The sequence below is a fragment of the Mastomys coucha genome, unplaced genomic scaffold (genome assembly GCF_008632895.1).
Source record: "Mastomys coucha isolate ucsf_1 unplaced genomic scaffold, UCSF_Mcou_1 pScaffold22, whole genome shotgun sequence".
Taxonomy (NCBI): domain Eukaryota; kingdom Metazoa; phylum Chordata; class Mammalia; order Rodentia; family Muridae; genus Mastomys; species Mastomys coucha.
In genome coordinates this window covers 221,439,044-221,459,807 of record NW_022196905.1, presented here as the reverse complement: position 1 = coordinate 221,459,807, position 20,764 = coordinate 221,439,044, and the positions used below count along the sequence as shown (strand labels likewise).

Here is a 20,764-nt window from a genome sequence, read left to right as displayed (position 1 = left end):
GTACAGTAAGGACCTGAGGATGAGCTCACCTAAAAAGCTGGACATGGTAGCTCACCTAATGCTCCTATGGAAAGCTGGAGTTGGAGATGAACTCCTGAAACTCATAGGACAGCTAGTCTGTCACACAAAGCAGGAGCTATCAGTGAGTCCTGCCTCAAGGAAGGTAAAAGGAGTCCACAAACATCTGACGTCCCTTGGCCTCCAGAAGCACACTGTGGCATGTGTGCACCTGCACTTATACTCTGTCTCAGAGGAGCTCCTGAGAGGACGAGAGGCCACAGGAAACACTGGATACCAACGGACTCTGGCATGGACAGGACTCAGAGACCCTAGAGAGTAATCAACATGGATCCGTCTCTTGTGGGGTACAGGAGTATGGAAAGGGCACAGAAGAAAACAAGTTTTTTTTTCTTTTGATTTGGGTTTGAGTCTCTTCATTGTCAAGTTAGTAAGTAAACCGTGCTTGGTCTGCGGGAATACTCCCCCAGGGGGAGGGGTGGGCTGGAGCAGTCTACTCAAGCTATACATTTTACTTATCAGTAAAACAGAAATGAAAATACATCTTGAAGTTGTCACAGGTCCTGTGTAGTTAATGGACCAAGGCTGACGGGAAGTTAGCAAAGGACCTTCTCCAGAGGAAGCCCATTTCACCTTTTACTTTGGTTGGCTAAGTTCCGTGAGTCTCCACACCCACCCACACGTATTGCTTCTCTGTTAAGGCCTGAAAGGCAGCACTTCTGGTCAGACCAAGTGCTTTTCAGACTATGCTGGGCATCTGAGACCGCAGGCTTCTGCCTATCACTGTCCTTCTCCACTTGGGCTGACCCGTCACGGGTCAGGCACCTGCCACAGGCTGCGAAGTGGATCGCGGTCCTTTGGCAGCCTTCTGAAGCACATCATTGTCACGGGCCTTTGGAAGGGTTCAAAGGGGAAGGAAGGAAGGAAGCAGACTGTGGAGTCAACAAGCCTTTGAAAACTAAAAGGAAGGTTTCAGAATTTCCCGAGGTGATGCCAACTGGAGCTTGTGGGACTTGGGAAGGTGCAGTAGTCTCCCTCAGCATCATTCTCTAGCTCCTCTCTGGAGTCTCCAAACACATGGGGATAATTGTGAGGCCATGTTTCCCTTTGTTCCTAAGGCACCTTTTCCCTCAGTGGTAGCAAACCCAACCATCGGCAACCAGTGCTCGGGAGCAAGAGGCAAAGGTTTTGGCACGGTCAGGCCTGCAGGTAGAGCATAGAGAGGGCATCTGAACCCCCGCCCACAGGACTTAAAGTGAGGTCAAGGAGAAAGAAAGGGATATGGACTGCTGTGTCAAGATGACAAAAAATAGGCCATCAGGAGCACTGAGGATAGATCGTGGAGAACCCCCTCCCTGGCCACAAGCCAGGCACCTCATGACTTTGTGGGAGCTAAAGAGGATCTTTTGATGCCATCTTTTGTGGTAATCTGCTTACACTTCCATGCTAGGTGCTGATGAGACCTAGCACAGAACACCAGCTCTGTCTACTGAGGAAAAGGGACGTAGGAATGACAGTGCTGATGCAGCTGAGCTAAGTTTGAAACACTTAGGATATTTGAAGTGGCAAGAGGTGAACAGCTATACTAAATGGGAAGTGAGCCAGGCAGGGTGCATTCCCTGACTCTGCCTGGTATATCTTCTGAGTGTATGTAAAGAGCCAGCAGCTTGGTTTGAATTCCAGATACACCTGCCATTAGTGTATGGACACTGTTCCATTCCATTCATCCCTCAGGATCTCTACATTCACATCAGTGAAAGAAAGATAGGAATAATATTTATCTCACAAGACTGTAATCCTCTGGTTTGTTCAGATGTAAGGACAGAGAGTATAGCTTAATACCGTTTGACTGTTTGCTTGTGATTTACAGCAGTATGACCCTATCTGCTTGCTTTTGATTATTGTTCTAGGGATTGAATTTGTGGCCACACCTATGGACCTCTACACTGAGCCCTAAGTGTCAGATAGCATCAAGGAGCTGATAAAAATTGCGTTATGAGAACTGCAATTAGCATGCATTTAGCAGCACAGTTCTGTTTGCTCACTTACTGAGTTGTTTGAAGAGGGCTCTAGAAAACTTGAAAATCTGTACAGAGAAACTCTCCCCTTAAGGCATCGATAGTGTCATTTTCTTTGCCTATTTCTGTTAGATCCAAATAAATAAAACAAATCTGAAGAAGATGGCCCAGGAGAATGTTTTGTAGGCAACACTCAGTTTCTATGCTGAGATATAAATGTCTCCAAGCACATTCACATTGCCTGTCAATCTTCTGACTTAGGCATGCTCTTTTACTCCCGCCCACCCTTTATTTTGCCTTGCCAAAGATTGCTTCTGAAACAAGGCATTTTTTTTCTCCCATTGTGAATAGAAGACCTCTGCTTCAAGCCTACATTAAACACTTTTAACTCACAGCATTCAGTCAGTGTCTAACAATGGCCTGCTTTGACCTGCCCACTCCAATTCTCTTTTTCTCAAGGAGCTTGAGGGTTATGGATCACATGGCTACAGACTATAATTTTCTATTTTGTTTTGAATGGATTTTATCCCACGGTGTATTTATATCTATTTCATTTTGAGTGATATTTAGCCACATTAAATATAAATGCTTTTTCTTTTATCGTCTGGCCTTAATTGAAGTCTGTGACAAGCATGTAACAGATTTTCAAGTTAAGGAGTCCAGTAGTTGATATGTTGTCTTTGGTCAATCAAACAATTGTTCTACTGCAAGGAGAATGACCCACTTTTTATTTTTGTTCTTCTTCTTCTTCTTCTTCTTCTTCTTCTTTTCTTCTTATGGACTTTAAAAATATGCCCTTGGCTTCCATGTTTTTAGACTGCTTGCAATGTTCTATCAGACCTTCCTATGCTTTTCTGCAAGTCCGTTAGTGCCCAGATGTCTGACAGTAACAGCAAGTAACCAATAATAGAAAAACCATGAGGCCCTACTTGCATACTGTTGAGAAAACTTATTGCAGCCTGGGTCAGATGTTTTCTTATAGCAAAACTTAGAATGTTATTGTGATTAAAAACAAAGCCAACACCTGGCAGCAGTGACTCACGCCTTTAATCCCATCACTTTGTAGGCAAAGGCAGGGAGATCTCTGAGTTCAAGGCCAGCCTGGTCTAGAGAGCAGGGTTCCACGACAGCCAGGGCTACACAGAGAAACCCTGTTTTGAAAAACCAAAGCTAACCAACCAATCAAACCAACAAAGTTACACAACAAACAAATCAACAGAAACGTGAACAACGAACCTTCAAGGTTCTTCTTTCACATCACTGGAGCTTCTGTCTACGTGCTGCAGTGTGCTAAGCTCCTCCTCACACAGGAGTACTGAGCACTTCTTATGTGGCTGTCCCAAGTCCAAACATACAGGATGGGTAGACTACACCCCACATTCTGAAGACTGATTACAATAAAAAAGAATATAAAGTATTCTGGATGTATTTGGTTAAATAACATGTATTATTCAATTGAGCATTACCCATCGACATTTTTGTGCTATGGTACTAGACAAGTGACATCATATGCATGACTACCATGACATCAGTTTGTGACAGTACTATGAAGACAGAGGGATCAGATGAGCCTTTCAGGAACCTCAAGTGTCTACTGCTCAGTGCTTCAATCTGAGATCCTTACACCCAGGAAAATCAAGGTTTTGAAATTATAACTCTTCTTTGTCAAAAAAAAAAAAACAAACCCAAAACAAAAACAAAAACAAAAACAAAACAAAAACCAATGCTGCCGGCATGGCATGATGCACAACTCTACCGTCCCCTGATGTGACTTCCCTGGAAGTCCTGTGAGTACAATGGACTTGTGACAAGGATCACATGGCGGAGTGCTTGCTGCCATGCCTGACAACCTGCATTTGATCCACAGAACCCACATGGTAAAGGAAAGAGTTAATCATGGCCCAGTCCCCTGTGACCTCCACATGTACACTGTGATACAGGAGTGCACCCCACCGCAAAAACAACAAATGTAAATAAAAAGAAATAGAAAATAGAACATATTAATAAAAGTGACCATTTTGAGATTGTAGTACCCCACCTGAGGTCTCTTTGAAAAATTCCTTCATCTTTCAATCTTCCAATAGTTTAGATTGTATAGTTAATCAGAAAAAAAAATACCAGTCTTTATATCTTAGTATGAGAATTACGAATCTGTAAAAAGGAGCTTGACTTCAATGGGAAAAAGCCCGAGATGATTCAATTTGCTTTTCTCCCTTTCCATATTAATGTGTTGCTTCTATCAAGAGGAAGAAATACACTTTATCTAAAACTACATTATCCACCCACTCTTCTCACTTTAAACATAACTTAGTTAATTTGTATGCTGATTTTCTTAGAACTTCCAAGGCTTTTATCTCTTACTATATTTGACTAAATAGTAGGTACTTTAGATTTTAGCTTCAAACCCAGTGCTCATACAGATATTTAAATATTTCTATGACAACCACCAGCAAACAGCACAGGACTTAGTAACCACGTATGTAGGAGAAGGGGAGTGGGAGAGCCAGGAAGCTTCTAAAAATGCCCACCTAAAGGGATGTCCGACACATTGGCACGCATTGGCAGTCCGAGCTACCCTGGAGGTCGATGGACTGATATTCAAAGTATCAGATATTTGAGGCTAGCATAGGCAACGTGATGGGATCCTGTCTTTTAATGAAATAAAGTGAAATCACTAAGAGATGTGCCATATACAAGTGAGTTCCCCAGCAATGGGGACCTGAACCCAGATCAGACTGGTGTTGGTTGCTACAGCCACACTCACATGGCTCAAGGGCCCCCTCACGAACAATGTATCCAGCCACTTGTTTCTCTTCCCTGCCTTCTGATGTCAGAAGGCTGGATGCTCTTCTCCTGCCTCAGGGAAGGTATGGTGGCAGAAAGTTTAGGCAGTTGTTCACATTGCATCGGCAGCCAGGGAGCAGAAAGCAATGAATGTGAATGTTCAGTTCCCTGCTTCCTTTTTATTTCCTGTAAGACCCAAACCCCTGGCACAACTCCACCCAAAGTTAAAGGGTCTCCCCACACCAATGAACTTAATGTAGATAGTGTTTAACAGGTATGCCCAGAGACTAACCTAGACAGTCCTTTACTGGCTTGCCTGCAGGCTTGTCTCTTAGGTAATTACAAATTCTGTCAAGTTGACAATGTCAACCACCACACAATCATATTCTTTATTTGTTCTCCAACCCTTCTGTGGCAATAACATTTTTAGTGATGGCATCTTGAAACGCAGTACTTACTGTTAGTTGTAAATATGGCTTCTCCCTCCTGAGGAGCAGGGTCTGGGTCCTGGACCACCTGCAGGGCCCCCACTGTCCGGACAGCAGGGTCCAGAGTGACTGAGCTTTCATTGACAGTTGTGTCGCTGGCTCCTGTGATTTGATTGGTTGGTGGGCCTCCTAGAGAGCCGTCGAAGTCAATGGGCAAGTCATCCATGCAGTCAGCGTTGGGCTGAGGGGAGCAGAGAAGGGTCCATTTTAGAACACATCCTCAGTTTAGAGATGCAATGCCTACATCCTAAGTACTTTGTCTAAACTGAAAATTAAGCTCATTGTTTTCTTGTTTTGTTTTTCAGCCACTTTATTTAAAAACTGTTTATATGTAGTTTCATTGTCATGAAATGATCTCAAATTTCCTTTCCAAGGGTTCCTTTCAGGTATAGATTAAGGATTTAAATTCAAGTGTTTTGAAATCTCTATATTTAAACAACTAGTTAGGAGGAATACATGATCTTTGTTTATAATGATAAAACTAGGACTTCCTCTTATATAGAGTTTATTCTTCCACACAGGATGGAGCTGGCAGCCTGCTAATTATTGTCAGTCTCAAGCATTGTTTACAAACATGATATGAAAGTAGGCCGGAGACTCTTACTCACTGGGAATTATGCAATAGTCACACATACACACACACACACACACACACACACACACACACACACACACACACAGTGAGGCTGTGTTTAAGAAAACATAAGCCAAAATGAACCGTAGGAAACTATTTCTAAGCGTTTAACATGGTACTAATCACACTTAGACACATTCTCTCCTCTCCTTCTCTTGCAGCTGTGTTTGTCTCTTTTCTTGCTGGAGGCTCCTGCCTTCAACGTGTAGCCTTGGCTGCCTGTAACTTGCTAAGCAGTTTTTGCTGTCTGTGAGTTTGTTTGTTTTGAATGCTGACTGCTTTGTCACGAAGGATAGTGATGCCATGATTTCTTGCCTTAGAGTCTGCAGAGGATGAGCATTCCAGGTTTGCATTGAATGAGCACCACAGTGATCATGCTATATTCACAGGTTATTAAAAGCAGAGTCTTAGAAGTCATGGGCATGTGTGAAACACAGAGGAGATCTGCAGCGCTGTGTGGGTTGTTTCTGGTGGACCACACTTTTGCTTGCAACTGTCATTTGGGAGCTGCAACCATCCCACAGTTCCTCAAAGTCAGCTTATGTCTTTCCTCTGTTCTTTTGCCCCTTGGCTTTTGGTATCTCTGTCAAAGTGAGCCAATGTATCGACACTCAGCTTGTCAGAAGGCAGTTTATAGAATGACCAATTCACTGTTCACTAAAATGTGTTGATTTTGGTTTTGAATGGGAACAGTCATTCTTATCAACAATTCTCCCAACTCTTGGCCTCTCTATCTCCAAGTGGTTTCTTTTCTCCAATATGCTCTCTCACCTGAGGCTCCCGGGTAACAACAGCAATGATCACAACTCCTACAACATCATTGTCATCAACAAACACATCAATTACAACTTCGACAACCACCACATCTACAGCAAGAACCACATCATTGTCAAGAACCACAACACCTACAGCTACATCCACAATAACATCAACCACCACAACAAGAATATCAACAACATCTACAGCAACAACACCATCAAAAGCCACATCTACCCTCACCATAGCTACCACAAAATGACCACAACAGAGGGACGAGTCTTCTCTCTCTGCCAGGAACAGGGTATATGAGTCAGCATGAGTAACAGGTAACAAATTAACAAATTACAACCAAAACCTTCTAGAACCTTCCAGTTTATATTCAATCTACATAGATAACCAGAAAAATTTCTACCTCTTGAAAACAAGCAGTAATCAAACTGTTTAAAGACCATATTCAAGGCAATCTGCTAACAAACTCTGTCTAGGTACTGAAATTAAGGAAGCATGGGAAAACTCTTCTGATAAATCAGTGGCCCATAATTAGAAGCTTGTGACTGTACCAGCTCCATAGGGCTTTCTGTTCAATGGTGGTTAGAGTCCTATTCACATCTGGAGAACAATGATGTAGGAGGTGTTTCCTGACCTCTGAAACCTGGATCCTATGACAGCTGGGAGGAGGAATCAGGAAAGCCACTGTTCTGTAAGGGAGACTAATCTGTACATAAAGCACTACCATGTAGGCCAAGGATAGAAAACTTCGAAAATAAAGAACCCTTCCATTGTAGTTCACTGTAAAAGTGTATGAATTTCTTAGAAATTAAAAAAAAAATCTCTTCCTTCTCCCTATGATATTTTTCACAAAATGTTATTGAAAAAATATGCATCGCTATGAGGATTTCATCTGTCATAAGATGTGGCTTCATTGTTTAGCCCATTGTAGGGAAGGTACAATGTACAATGTTGTCTCCCGCTCTTGAGTTTTGACTCAAGAGCTGTATATTTGTATATTTATTGATTTCCGCTGCAGGTACAAATGCACTGAGCTAAAAATAACAAACTACCAAGAAATATAGGACACCTAAACCACTTGGATTTGAACAGTCAATGAGTCAAAAATCACAACAAAGTCATTCATGAGTTGATGCTCTTCCAAGGATAGTTGAGGTGTAATCCACAAATATGATTTTGTGACTGATAGCATTCAAGCCTCTGAAGGGCTCCAGTTCTTCAAAATCACTCAGCCCAGTCAAGGATACAGAGGTGAAGGGCTGACAGGCATCCGTGTGCTCTTCCCAGTGGTCCTTAAATAAGAAACCCCTAGTGCAGTATGGTGGTGCATACCTATAATCCCAGGGATTCTTGGAAGTCTGAGGCAGGAAGATCACAACTTTAAGGCCAGTCTGAGTTACCTAGGGAGAATCTGTCTGAAGAAGACAGGACAAGACAAGACTAGTCTAAGCTAAAATAAATTAATTTAGAATATGGGGAAAATTTAAGACCGTTTCCTTAAACTGCCTTAAAGAAGTGTTAGTGTAAGAAATGTTTCCTAATTCTCATAGCTTTGTGCCAGTTTAGTCATGTGCAACATTCAAGAATGAAAAAAAAATGATTGCGTTGGTGCATAACCGTATGGTGGAACCCTGAATTCCTCCCAGATCCTGACTCTGTCTTCACCAGGACAAAAGAGAGCCTGGGAAGCAGAAGGACTGCCACAAGCTTGATGCTTCTCCAACAACCGCAGGGCACGTGCCTCATTCTTCACAGGGACGGTCTGTTCTGTGGGCTGAGTATGGATGTGTCATGTTCTTCAGCTGGCTTATCCTTGGCAAAGCCCAAAGATGCTACTGATGTTTATTTTTCTGGGAGTCTAGTATGCTAAGTCAAATCTAACAGACTTGTTAGGCATCGGACTTTCAGCCAGAGTGTCCAACTGCTAACAATTAAAGATTATTTAGTTTGGAAGAAAGCCAAAAGGCTACTCAGTATTTCTATTTTGAGAAATAATTAACATCAATATTTGGAATCCAATAAGAATTAGCTTCTGGAGAAATCATACTTCTATGGGTGGAAATCTGGAATCAAATATTCAGCATAAATTTTAAGTACAGAGCAAGGATTTTTTTTTTTTATACCTGTCCTGACCAAGGGGACCAGGGCTGACACTGAGGTGGAGTCACAGGGATTCTGAAATGATGCTCCTACACATGAATGCAAGTATACAACACACTTATGTAAGCACACATGTATGAGCACATACCTGTCAGCAATGTACCCATGAAGTAACATAATGCACACATGTCAGTATATACTCATATATATGCAGGCCAGACATGCATGCACATAAGGGCATCTCACTTCTGTGTTTTCCCTGAGTACTTCATGGATTTGGTGGCCTGGCTTGTTCCCTGTCCTCATCAGCCCAGAGAGGACAGTACACAGCGATGGTGTCTCACCAGCTACCACTTGTGGTGTTTAGTTGGTCCAGGCCTGGAAAAGGCTTTCCCTGCAGCATCTCCCTGCTAGCTTCTGTCTCCCACCAGCTCCCATCGATGGACTGGCCAGATTAGTGCATTATCACACAACAGTTGTGGTCCAATCAACCTGTCTGTCTTCAACCTGACTAACCCTAAAGTAGGGGAGGAAGACTTTTCAGGAACTTTAAAACCCCCAGCCCTCTGGAGAGACCAGAGGTTTGCTTTTCCAAGTCCTCCTCTGCTGTTCAAGGCATCCTTTTCTCTGAATCTGCAGTGTGTGTGTGTTTCTTCACCCTCCATAAACACTTTCCTTCAGCAGCTGATGCTGCCTATGCTGCCACCTCTTGTGCATAGAATATTTCCAGCCTTTCAATTCTTGAACTGGCAGAGAAGACGAACCCAACTAAGACCCATAAGCACACAACGTCATAGGCAATAATACACACACATGCACACATTCAGTTGCATACACATACACAAGCAAATGTATCCATGCATCCATGCAAGCATACATGCTTGCAAGAAAATGTGTACACACTTTTCTTCTTCCTTAAAATAATCAGTTATAGCCAGAAATGTGAAAGGTACAGTCACAGGTGTGTGGTGGAGGTGGATTTCCTCTCACATTCCACATCCATGTGTGCACTGTGCGTGCACAACTCTGATCTGAAAATGTAGTACACTGTGAATAAAATCTGCCTCAAAGTTCCAGTGTCTTGAGTGGATCTGTGGTTGGTGGATCAACTGCCATTGAAGCAGGGAGCACAGGGCAGCCAACCCGGTCAAAGCAGGTCAGGGGACATTGTCCAACAGAACCCTCTGATAGTCCTAATTAGCCCTCTGGCCTGCAAGAGCACTTTGATATGTGATCTGGCCCTCATTCTTTAGTGACTTCCTGAACCATTGCCGTTCTTTTTATTCTTTGTGGATAGGAGTGGCAACAGACAGGTGGCAGCAAGGTGAGGGAGGGGTGGGCAGGCTTGAGCTGGTTTCTGTGTTCTGTGGAGTCAGGGCCTGTGTTTCTCTGTGTCTCCCTGTGCACTTCTCGGATTTGGTGGCCTGGCTTGTTTCCTGTCCTCATAGGCCCAGAGAGGACAACACCCAGCAGCTGGTGTTCACTTGATACAATCCTGGGAAAGGCTTTCCCTGGAACATCAAGCCAGCTGGCAGGATTCTGACCCTAGGGAGAGTCAGTAAATGTCAGAAAACACATGGCTTTGAGAAGCAGCTTGATGGCAGGGTTGGAGCTGAGTGGCTCCGATTTCCTCTTTGCTCAAACTCTCCAGAAATGTGAGTTTAGTGGGTGTTTTGAGCTATGGTCTTGGTCTTGGTCCTCTCCTCCCATTGGGCAGGGGTGATGGTGGTGGGGGGAAGGAGAGAGGAACAGCTTCCCCAGAATGCTTGGTGATCAAGAGGCAGCAAGCATCCAAACTGAGGCATCTCCTTGAGGACATTCAGGTGTGGTAGGCAAAGAGGCCCTGGTATTCAGCTGGCCCACGGTACCTGACCCAGCCTGGAAGAGATGTCTATGAGCTGTGTAAGCAATAACTTCGTTGACTCACAGACAAATGGTGGACATGGTATGATCAGAGTGAGCAAAGGTGAGGGGATGGGTGTTCAAACAGAGTTCACTGGACAATGGCAACAAGGGGATGTGGAGAAGTCCAGGTAAGAGTCTTTCTTCCTGCTTTGGAGGCAATGGGAAAAGACAGACAGGACAAGGCTATAGGCTGTACTGTGCTTACCGGGATCCCTAGGGCCTTAAGAATGTTCATCTTGCACATGGGGCAGGTGCGATGGTCTAGAAGCCAGGGGTCAACACAGGACTTGTGGAAAAGATGCCTGGAATGAGAACCATACATCTTAGAGCAGTGGTAACTGAGGTACTCCTAGATCACTTCGGCCCATTGACCTGTCCAAGGTCCCTCAACTGATGCACGGCAGAGATAGGGCTCCTGCTCCAAAGTATTCCCTTGTGCGAGCTGACCTCAAATCTGCCTGGATCGCAAGAGTGTCCCATAAGGTTTGCAACGGACTCTTCCAGGGTTTCTCATAAAAGGTGAAGGGTGTAAAAGCAGAGATCTCCCCTTCCTCAGTGGCAAGAACTCAAGGGAAACTCTCTTGTCGGATGACCTGCAAAGGCTTGTGCCCTACCCCAGAGTTTCTTTGCCACAATCAGAAGATCTCTTTAAAGTTTATGCTGATTTCCATTTGCACTTGGGAGTCGAACCCAGAAGGGCAGAGGAGCTCCTAGAAACATTTAGTAAGAAAAAGGACCTTTTAAGCTGCTTTGGTGGCCTGTTGGTCGCCAGAAGACAGGTGGTGACTGTGGTTTCACTGTGAGTGACATAACTGTCTGTACAGCGCTGTACTCAACTGCATTGCCAGTCTCAAGTTCCAGCTACTCTAAGGCTTTGTCTGCCTGGCAGGGGAAGCCTGCCTACGAAGACAGTGTCCTATCTGAACGTCCAACCTGGCTTAGGAGCTGGCTTGGAGCCTTCATGGGCTGTATACATCAGAAGCTTTCTCCAAAGACTCCCTGGGAGGAGCAGACATTAGCACCTCCTGTCTGGATCAGGAACAGCTAGAGCTCTCTCTTTTCAGTGGGGAGGCTTGTTCAGAACACTCCATGCCTGTCTGGATCTTTCCAGTTCCATAGAAAAGTAGACCGCCTAACTAGAGAGGTTCACACGGAACAACTCAGATTTGGAGGACACGTAAGTCTGTGGGACAGGACTGGGCTGAGAGCACTCAGCTGATGACACTTTTGCTGTATAAGCTAGATGATCCAAGTTGGATTCCCCAGGCATATGGAGAAAACAAAAGTCAGGTGTGGTAGCCTGTGCTTGTCACCCTGACATCCACGGGTGAGGCAAAACCAGCTGGATCATTAGGGTTCGCTGGCCAGCCAGCTTAGCCTAAAAGAATGTCAATCCCCAGATCTCAGTGAGAAATCCCGTCTCATAACACAAGGTCTCTAGCTCCTGAGGCGTGACACTTGTGTTTGACTCTAGGCTTCCGCATCACTCACATACACGTGAACATGCATATCGTCAAAACCCAAACCCTGGAAGGTGGAGACTGGAGCTTAGAAAGACAGGAGCAGTGCCAGGGACACACAGTTCTATTTCCAGCTTATTGCTCAGCACACCCTGTGCATGCACTGCTTGGAAACCCGATTTCACACATTCCCTGTTTTCCTGAGGGTATATGATGACGTTTGTGTTCAACACTTAGAATGAGTGCTGAGGGTGTCGGTGACCTGGCTCCTCTTCTAAGACAGAGGCTGATAAAATAAATGGCTAAAATAAAATGAAATGTAAGTAGATTACTTGTTGAAAATTACCAATTGAGTACACAGAGTTTGGGGGTGGGGCTTCCAATGGCAAGATAGAGCAGAATTTAGGAACAAGGATACACTGAGGGGGTGGCCAGGCTGGATCCTGGGTGGTGGTCACCCTGCACGTGAAGGGGAGAGAAGATAAATGTTCTTGGCAGAATGAGGGGCGAAAACAAAATAGCTCTTAGAACACCCCATGCTGGGAAGCTGACTGGTCGTACTGCAGCGCCATGAGAAAGTCAGAGCTCCCTATAGGTTTCACTGTTAGTAGAAGAAGCTGTCAATACCCAAGTTGGGTGAAGGTGGTTCTTGCCCCTCCCCGAAAGCAGTGACCTCCTAAGGTTCAGAATCCATACAGGTGTAAGGTTCTTGTCTAAAACTGTTAACCGTCTTGTGTTGCTCCTGGGAGAAGTCAGCCATTTTGGCCCCTTTGACTATTCTTGAGTGGCATGTCAGTCAAGTGTTTTCTGCACATATGTGGGAGACCCAATGGCAGCAGGAACAACCGTTAGCCCTTCTTAACACTTAGACAAGTTGCTTAATGTCCTCAACTATCTGTGAAATGGGGGAATCTGCCACTCAAGCATGGAAGGCCTGACTCCATGGGAGCTACCAGTTACTTCCTTCAGGATCATCCATCACACATCTCTCCTCAGAAATGCTATGTTGCCCGGTTGTTCAAGCAACCCCCATCCAGTAATTGCTATGAAGATGTGGGTAGATAATCTACTGATCTAGGTGGATCCTATCTAAGGACTTGAAGGGTCTCAACAAAGTTGTTTTCCCAGAGAAGTTATCCTACCTTGGAATGTGAAGCAGCATCAACTCCTGCCCTGAAGTGTGTAGCCCAAGGCCCACCCTAGAGAGCAACTTCAGACTTGCTAGCACTACACCCAGGTAGTCCAAGTTCTCGAAATCTCCCTCCATCTTTTCTCCTTATGTTCCCCTCAGTCTCCCTGTATTGCTGTCATCTGCCTCTGTGTCTCTCCCATTGGGTCTGTTCCTCCATAGATCCCTTAACAGCACATCTCTCAATGAGTGTACAAGTTCCATGAGAGCCAAGTCCTCATTTGTTTCCCATCACAGCACCCTTGGTATTGATAACAGTTTCTGACAGAGCTGATGATTATGAAACATTTGCTGTGTGAGTGTCTTTACTTGTCGAAGGATCCAACCCTCTTCCCTACTTGCACATGACTATCAACTCCATCCACTGGTCCCTTTCTTGTCTCCTGCTTATTTGCTTGCTTGCTTCCTTCCCTCCTTCTTCCCTCCCTCCCTCCCTCCTTCTTTCTCTTCTTCCTTCCCACCCTCTGCCTCTCCTTCCTTCCTTCTTTCCTTCCTTCTTTCTTCTCCCTTTCTTTTTATACTGCGATTCCCTGTCAATCACCTTATGACTTTTCTCATCACTGCAGGAGCATCTAAATGTCTCTCCATGCTGTCAGGCTTCCACAGAGAACAGATCTCCATCCTACTCACTGTTGCCAGATTTATCTTCTGAAAACAGAGCACTTGTTATGTCACTCCCTTCTCTTCTGTTCTGTACTGGGACTGGGTACAGAGACACATGATTAAGACAAGCTCTCTTCCTTCCCAGAAGTACCACAGTTCCCTTGTGGATCCTTCTCATATACAGTGGAAAAACCACTGAAGGTTCACACTCCTAGACTGGAGGTTTTTTTCCTTATTTCACTCTTAGGAAGTCATCTCAGTGCTCCAAGACTCAGTTATAATCGGTAACATTTTATCTCATGGGAATATTGTTTTTAAGGGAAAGTCTTTCTCTTTCTCTTTCTCCCTTCTTCCCCTTGCTCAGTGTGTATGTGTGTGAGATAGATAGATAGATAGATAGATAGATAGATAGATAGATAGATAGAGGTGCACACAGAAAGGCAGATACAGACAGAAAGATACAGAGAGAGGGAGACAGACAGATAGACAGACACCAAGAGAGGCAGAGAGACAGATAGACACAGAGAGAGGCAGCAAGAAACATACAGATAGACACACAGAAAGAGGTACAGACAGACAGAAAGACAGACAGACACACAGACAGACAGACACACATACACACACACACACACACACAGAGAGAGAGAGAGAGAGAGAGAGAGAGAGAGAGAGAGAGAGAGAGAGAGAGAGAGAGAGAAGAGAACTTAAGTTTTCATAGCACATCTATAAGCTCAGCAACCAGGAAATCAATGCAGAAGAATAATTAGTTCAAAGCCAACATGTGCTACATATAAAGATTTTGTCTAAGATAAAACACCCAAATAAAAAACAAACTCCAGCCAAACACAACAAAATGTAAAGTGCTAGCATTCCTTAATTGTAAATTATCAACAACCCCATTAACCCAGTTCTCTCTGCTTCCTCAGTGTGGCTGCAGCGTGGCTAGTCAGCTTCCTGTAGGTGCCACATCTTCCTCACCATGACGACTGTGTTACCCTGGAACCGTAAGCCATAATAAACCCTTCCTCTGAGTTGTGGGGGTATGTTATCACAACAACAGAATAGTAATGCAGACAGAGAGGATGCAGAACTACACAGTGCTACTGAGTTGTGAGCAGGTCCATACAGCGCTTAGTAGTCATGGTAAACCAGGCTGTGCTCATTCCCACACCCAGTGCTCTCTGCTCACCCACTCTGATTTTCTGCCAAGTGAGATGATGTTTCAGTCCTCCCCAGGAGAAGAAGGGATGTTCTCCCTTTCCCTCCTCATGACACTGCCACCCTGGAGTTATGATTAAGATTTTGTGGTTCTGGAGGTTGAAGAGAGGGCTCTGCAGGTAAGGGCACTGGCTGTTCTTCTATAGAACCCAAATTCTAGTCTCAGTGCCCACATGGTGGGGGACTCACAGCCTTCTGTAACTCCAGACCCAGGGGATTCAGAGCCATTTTCTGGCCTCTGTAGGCATTAGGTACACAAATAATGCACAGACTTATATGTTGGCCAAACACCCATGTACATTAAAAAAAAAAAAGATTTTTGTGATTTGGGTATCGGTGCAAGGTGTTTCACCCTCTTTAGTGACATGCACCTTTAATCCCAGCACTTGGGAGGCAGAGACAGGCAGATTTCTGAGTTCAAGGCCAGCCTGGTCTACAGAGTGAGTTCCAGGACAGCCAGGGCTACATAGAGAAACCCTGTCTGGAAAAACAAAAAAACAAAAACAAAACAAAACAACAACAACAAAACATGAGTCCCTTAGAATCTCACTCTTGGGGGCAACATCAGCTCTGTACAAGGATAGCCCGTGGTTCTACGGGCAGCTGAAATGTCACTTTGGAGTGTCTGAATCATCTTTTCAAAGTTGTCAGTGGAATGAGAGTGAAATTTAAGTGAATTTGTGCTACTAGCAATGTCTATTCTAGGCACATCTCACACATAATTGATCTACTATCATTCCTCCAGGTGAAAACTGTTGGTGATCTATGGAAGAGGAAACTGGAGCAGATTAAAGTCAAACCTCTGTGAGCTGGGAAAATGCAGGGCTGGCACTTGAACCACAGCAAACCCTGTCCTCAAATCAGTGAGCCGGCCTGGCTTTACACTCAGCCCCACTCCTCTCCTCTCTGGCCACAGGGGTGGAGGTCCTCACATTTCTATTATTTCCTTGAATAGCTTTACGCTCTTGCTTCAGGTGCTTATTCTCTTTGAACCTCAGATTCCCACCCGTAGAATAAGGATAATACCACCGAGAGTCTTAGCGGCTCAACACTGTCCTTCCAGTGTGCCAAATGGCCCTCTTTAAGCCACATGAGAATGTCACAAGCTATCTTAGTGGCAGCTACAGGCATGTGACTGATACTGGACAGAAAGCTATGAAGAGAGAGTCGAGATCAGGCTTCTGAGTCCTGCTGTGTCTGCAGAATCCCTGGAAGACATTGAGAAATCTTGTGGTGAGTCCTGGAGGGTAGATGGTTTTGTTAGTGCAGCAAAGCCTAGTGCATCCTGACTATTAACGTAACAAAAAGAGTGGTTGATCTAATTACATGTTTTTCTGCATATTGCTTGCATCACGTGTTCAATGAGCGAGTGATACGAACTTTTAAGTCACGTGTCTAGTGGCATTAATAGACACAGGTAAAATTTCCATGGAGCTCAGGTAGTGGAGCTGTTACACTGTGAAGAATTTATGAACTTATCAGGTATCATAGAGTCTCTTGCATAGCCTAAAGAATGGGGGATTTGAAAGGTATAGACAAGAAGAAAGATCGCCAAAGAGAAGGAAATTGTTGAGGTCAGGGAAAAGGGACAGTGTTACATGTGCATGAGAAATCTAGGTTAGCTGAACTGTAGAATCATTTAAACACTAACCTGGTAAGTCAAGTTGGAAAGGATGGGCCAGAGCAGCATTGTGAAATAGAGTGAATGGGTCGGGCAGGTAAACAAAAGAGCAGCGAGGAGAAAAAGCAGACATACACTGTAAGTTTCCTCACTCTCCATGCTGAGGTCTGCTATCTCCTTTCCTGCCATTTCATCCTTCTAGGCTTCTCCATGGAAGGAGGGGTGAACCTATCTACCACTCAGATCTTCTCATTGACCAAGCCAGGGTCCTTCTACCCAAAACACTATCCCCTCAAGGTCTAGAGTCTTACGGTGGGCAGAATCCCACTCCTGGAAATGATGAGAGCAAAACTGAGTCACTTCATGTCACAGGTCAGCTTATCTAACTTAGGTAAACAATACAATTCCATTTAAGGGAAAGGGAAGGGGAGAAAAGACAATGAAAAGAACTCGTGTCCGGAAGTGGTAGTAACAGTGGTAGAAACATAACCTGGTGGTTATCAATGTTCTTATTCTACTTCACTGTGCAACTGGAGAGTGTTTTCCATTGATAGACAGATGGTGCATCGGGCATATGAGAGAGATGGAGAGAGGGGGGAGGTATATGAGAGAGATGGAGGAGAGGAAAGGAGGGAGAGTGTGGTGGTTTGTGTTAAGGGAGTGGCACTATTAGGAGGTGTGGCCTTGTTGGAGGAAGTGTATCACTTTGAGCATGGACTTTGAGACCCTTCTCCTAACTCTCTGGAAGCCAGTCTTCTCCTGTTTGCCTTCGGAACAAGATGCAGAACTCCCACACCATGCCATGCCGGTCTGGACACTGCCATGTTCTTTCCTTGATGATAATGGACTGAACCTCTGAAACTGTAAGCCAGCCCCAATTAAATGTTGTCCTTTATAAGAGTTTCCTTGATCATTGTTAGCATTCTGTCTAAACTCCACCCCACAGTTACCTGGCAATAGCCAGGTATGCTCCTCCCCACGGTTACCTGGCAACAGCCAGGTAAGCCTGGCCCACTATAAAAGGGGCTGCTTGCCCCCTCCTCTCTCTTACTCTTGCTTTCCTCTTGCTTCTCTCTTGCCCTCTTGGGCTTTTCCCTTTCCTCCTCCCTTCCCCCTCTCTCCATGTGCTCATGGCTATGGCCAGCCTCTACATCTCTCTCTCTCTCTCTCTCTGCCTTTCTCTGCCTCTACTATCCTCTTAATGCCCTGAATAAACTCTATTCTCTACTATACCGTCGTGTGGCTGGTCCCTCAGGGGTAAAGGATGCCTTGGCATGGGCCCACCGAGATATCCCCTTCCCCCATACCTCACCACACCCCCATAGAACATATCTTAATATCTCTATCTTTTTATAAACACATTATCTGGTGTCGTGACTTGGATCTAGAAACTCTCCAGGTTTGCATCCCACCTCAGCTACCACAAGAGATCCACACTCGCTAGCTCAGATCTGGTAAGCCCCCATTCCCACTGGCCAGAGAGACCATCTACATGATCCCAGAGAAGATTTCCTGAGCTCAGAGCTACCCTGTGCTCCCCTGACCCTCGTTTTAAGACTCTTTCCCTTGGGTGAGGTTTCCCTCTCCTTGGAGACAGTCCTGAACAATTGCTCTCTGGCACCGGGTCTGAGCGTCAGACTTTAGCCCCCATGTGTCTTGCCCTCGGGTCAGTATGCTATTAACCTGTAACTTAGACTTTCCCTTCCCCCCTCTCTCATTTACAGCGGCTCGCCTGAGAAGCAGGTTTGGCTCCACCCCCTGCCGGTGACCCTACTTGCTGCCCTTCTCTCTGTTCTCCCCGCCTCTTGCATCCTGCCAGAGGTCCCATCCGGTGCACGCAACCACCTGCTCACTCTCTCTAAGGGCTTGGCTGGCCGCTCCCACACATTCGAGGGAGACCTTCTCTGCCCAGGACTTGATGGGTGAGCGCTAGCAGTGCTGTGCTCCTGAGGCAGAGAACAAGCTACTTCGTGTGCTGCCTTTTCCCCACCCACCTCGGACTCTAGGCTCTGGGCCACTACTTCCAGCTGCTAGTAGGAAGTCCCGCCCCACAGTGGCACAGACCCGTGGGCCTGACCTGTGCGATCTTATGCCACCACTGCCAGCTTTCTTTTTCTAGCCCTAGCCAAACATTTCTTTGCTAATACAAAAATATACTTTTCTCTACCTACACAACCTGTCAAAGTTACCTAAGGTTTTCATTCTTATCCTGTCTTAGTATGATTTTTACTATTGTCATTAAATTCTATTCAGTTATAACCAGTCTATATAGCCCTCAATCCTGTCAGAAGTTTGTTAATTATTAAGTTTATGACAGACAGAATTCCCAAAGCCTTTAACTGTTAAACCCCACAAAGTCTCAGAAGAAGTGGACACAGCTACAGGATACTGCCTGGATTGTGATATAATAATCACCGAGAAACACAGTGGACAAAACTAGATACTTTGAGTCAAATGACTTAGCTTAACCAAGGTAAGCCATTTCTCATGTCACACGTATCCATTCCACAGAGAAAAAGCCTTAGGTCTTCTGCGCTTGAAAGCCAGACAGACTCTACCCAAGTTGCCATGGAGACGATAGAGACCACAGAGAACTGTTGGCTAGTGGACTCTGTCATTTTTAAAATAATATATAACTGGTATATAACTGATAGACTATTGTTTATTCTTTCTCAGACTTCTGACTACATTGACAGCTAGAAAAAAAAAAACTTTCACAGATGTAATCTGTTATCTCCTTACCTAAACTCTGTTTCCATTAATTAAATGCGTCATATTTCCTCTTCTTGCTATGCCACTGTCCTGTTATCTGAGTTCCTATAAATTTGCCTAACTCTAATAAAACATTCCACTATACGATCCAACTTTTTAATCTTGTTCCTTCTGCTCTACAAAAGGCTCATCTTAAAGACTGTTCATGTTGTTAACTCATGTTGTTATCCCTTTTATAAACTTATAAGCTACAGGAAACCCACTTAGTTCTCATGGACCAAATAGGCTCCAGTTCCCACTTGCTACCTATTCCAAAGGGTGGGATTCCCCTGGGTTTCAAATGTACATCTTAAGAAATTTTTTTTCTTTCTCCCAAACGTACTTAATCTTATCTCTACCTATAATAATGTGCTTCAACATCTTGTCAAGTCCAGGCGCTTGCTACACCCAGGACAGCTCCAGAGAAGCAACCTCAGTCTCCTCCCAGACCCAGACACTTCTTCTGGACTTGTTCCTTCTGACCTGTCCTCAGATAGCTCCACAGACCCTGGACAGCAATGGAACAGCCAACTCTCCTAAAACTGGACAAACATCCCCTGTATCTATTCTTCTAGGTTCCCTAGAGACAAATCACCCACAATGCCAGCATGAAGCAGCCAGATATCATGACAACTCTATTCTTGCTTTGCCATCATCTCTTTCTAATTTTTTTCTCTTTTAATGAAAACAAAACTGGGGAATGTTAGCATTCTGTCTAAACTCCACCCCACAGTTACCTGGCAAGAGCCAGGTAGGCCTGGCCCACTATAAAAGGGGCTGCTTGTTCCCTCCTCTCTCTCTTACTCTTGCTTCCTTCTTGCTTCTCTCTTGTCCTCTTGGGCTTTTCACTTTTCCCTCCTTCCCCCTCTCTCCAAGTGCTCATGGCTGGCCTCCAGTTTACCTCTCCTCTCTCTCTCTCTCTCTCTCTCTCTCTCTCTCTCTCTCTCTCTCTCTCTCCTCTCTGCCTCTACTACCCTCTTAACTCCCTTCCCCAGGCCCTAAATAAGTTCTATTCTGTACTACCATTGTGTGGCTGGTCACTGGGGGTGGGGATGCCTTGGCATGGGCCCGCTGAGACATCCCCTTCCACTGTACCTCACCACACCACCATGGAACGTATCTTAATATTTCTTTATCTTTTTATAATGACAACAGTCATGGTGTCTCTTCATAGCAGTAAAACCCTAAGACAGAAAGAGAGAGAGAG

The 20,764-nt window shown here is 44.8% G+C and overlaps 1 protein-coding gene across 2 annotated transcripts in view; it reads right to left on the bottom strand.

Moving 5' to 3' along the window:
* Positions 1–20,764, bottom strand: part of Rnf150 (ring finger protein 150) — a 225,055-nt gene that overhangs the window by 42,078 nt on the left and 162,213 nt on the right. For both annotated transcript variants that reach the window (XM_031340503.1, XM_031340502.1), the window contains 2 exons: positions 10,921–11,017; positions 5,279–5,489 (listed from right to left, as the gene is read on the bottom strand). In XM_031340503.1, the coding sequence (XP_031196363.1) occupies positions 5,279–5,489; positions 10,921–11,017 (308 nt within the window). The remainder of the gene's footprint in view (positions 1–5,278; positions 5,490–10,920; positions 11,018–20,764) is intronic.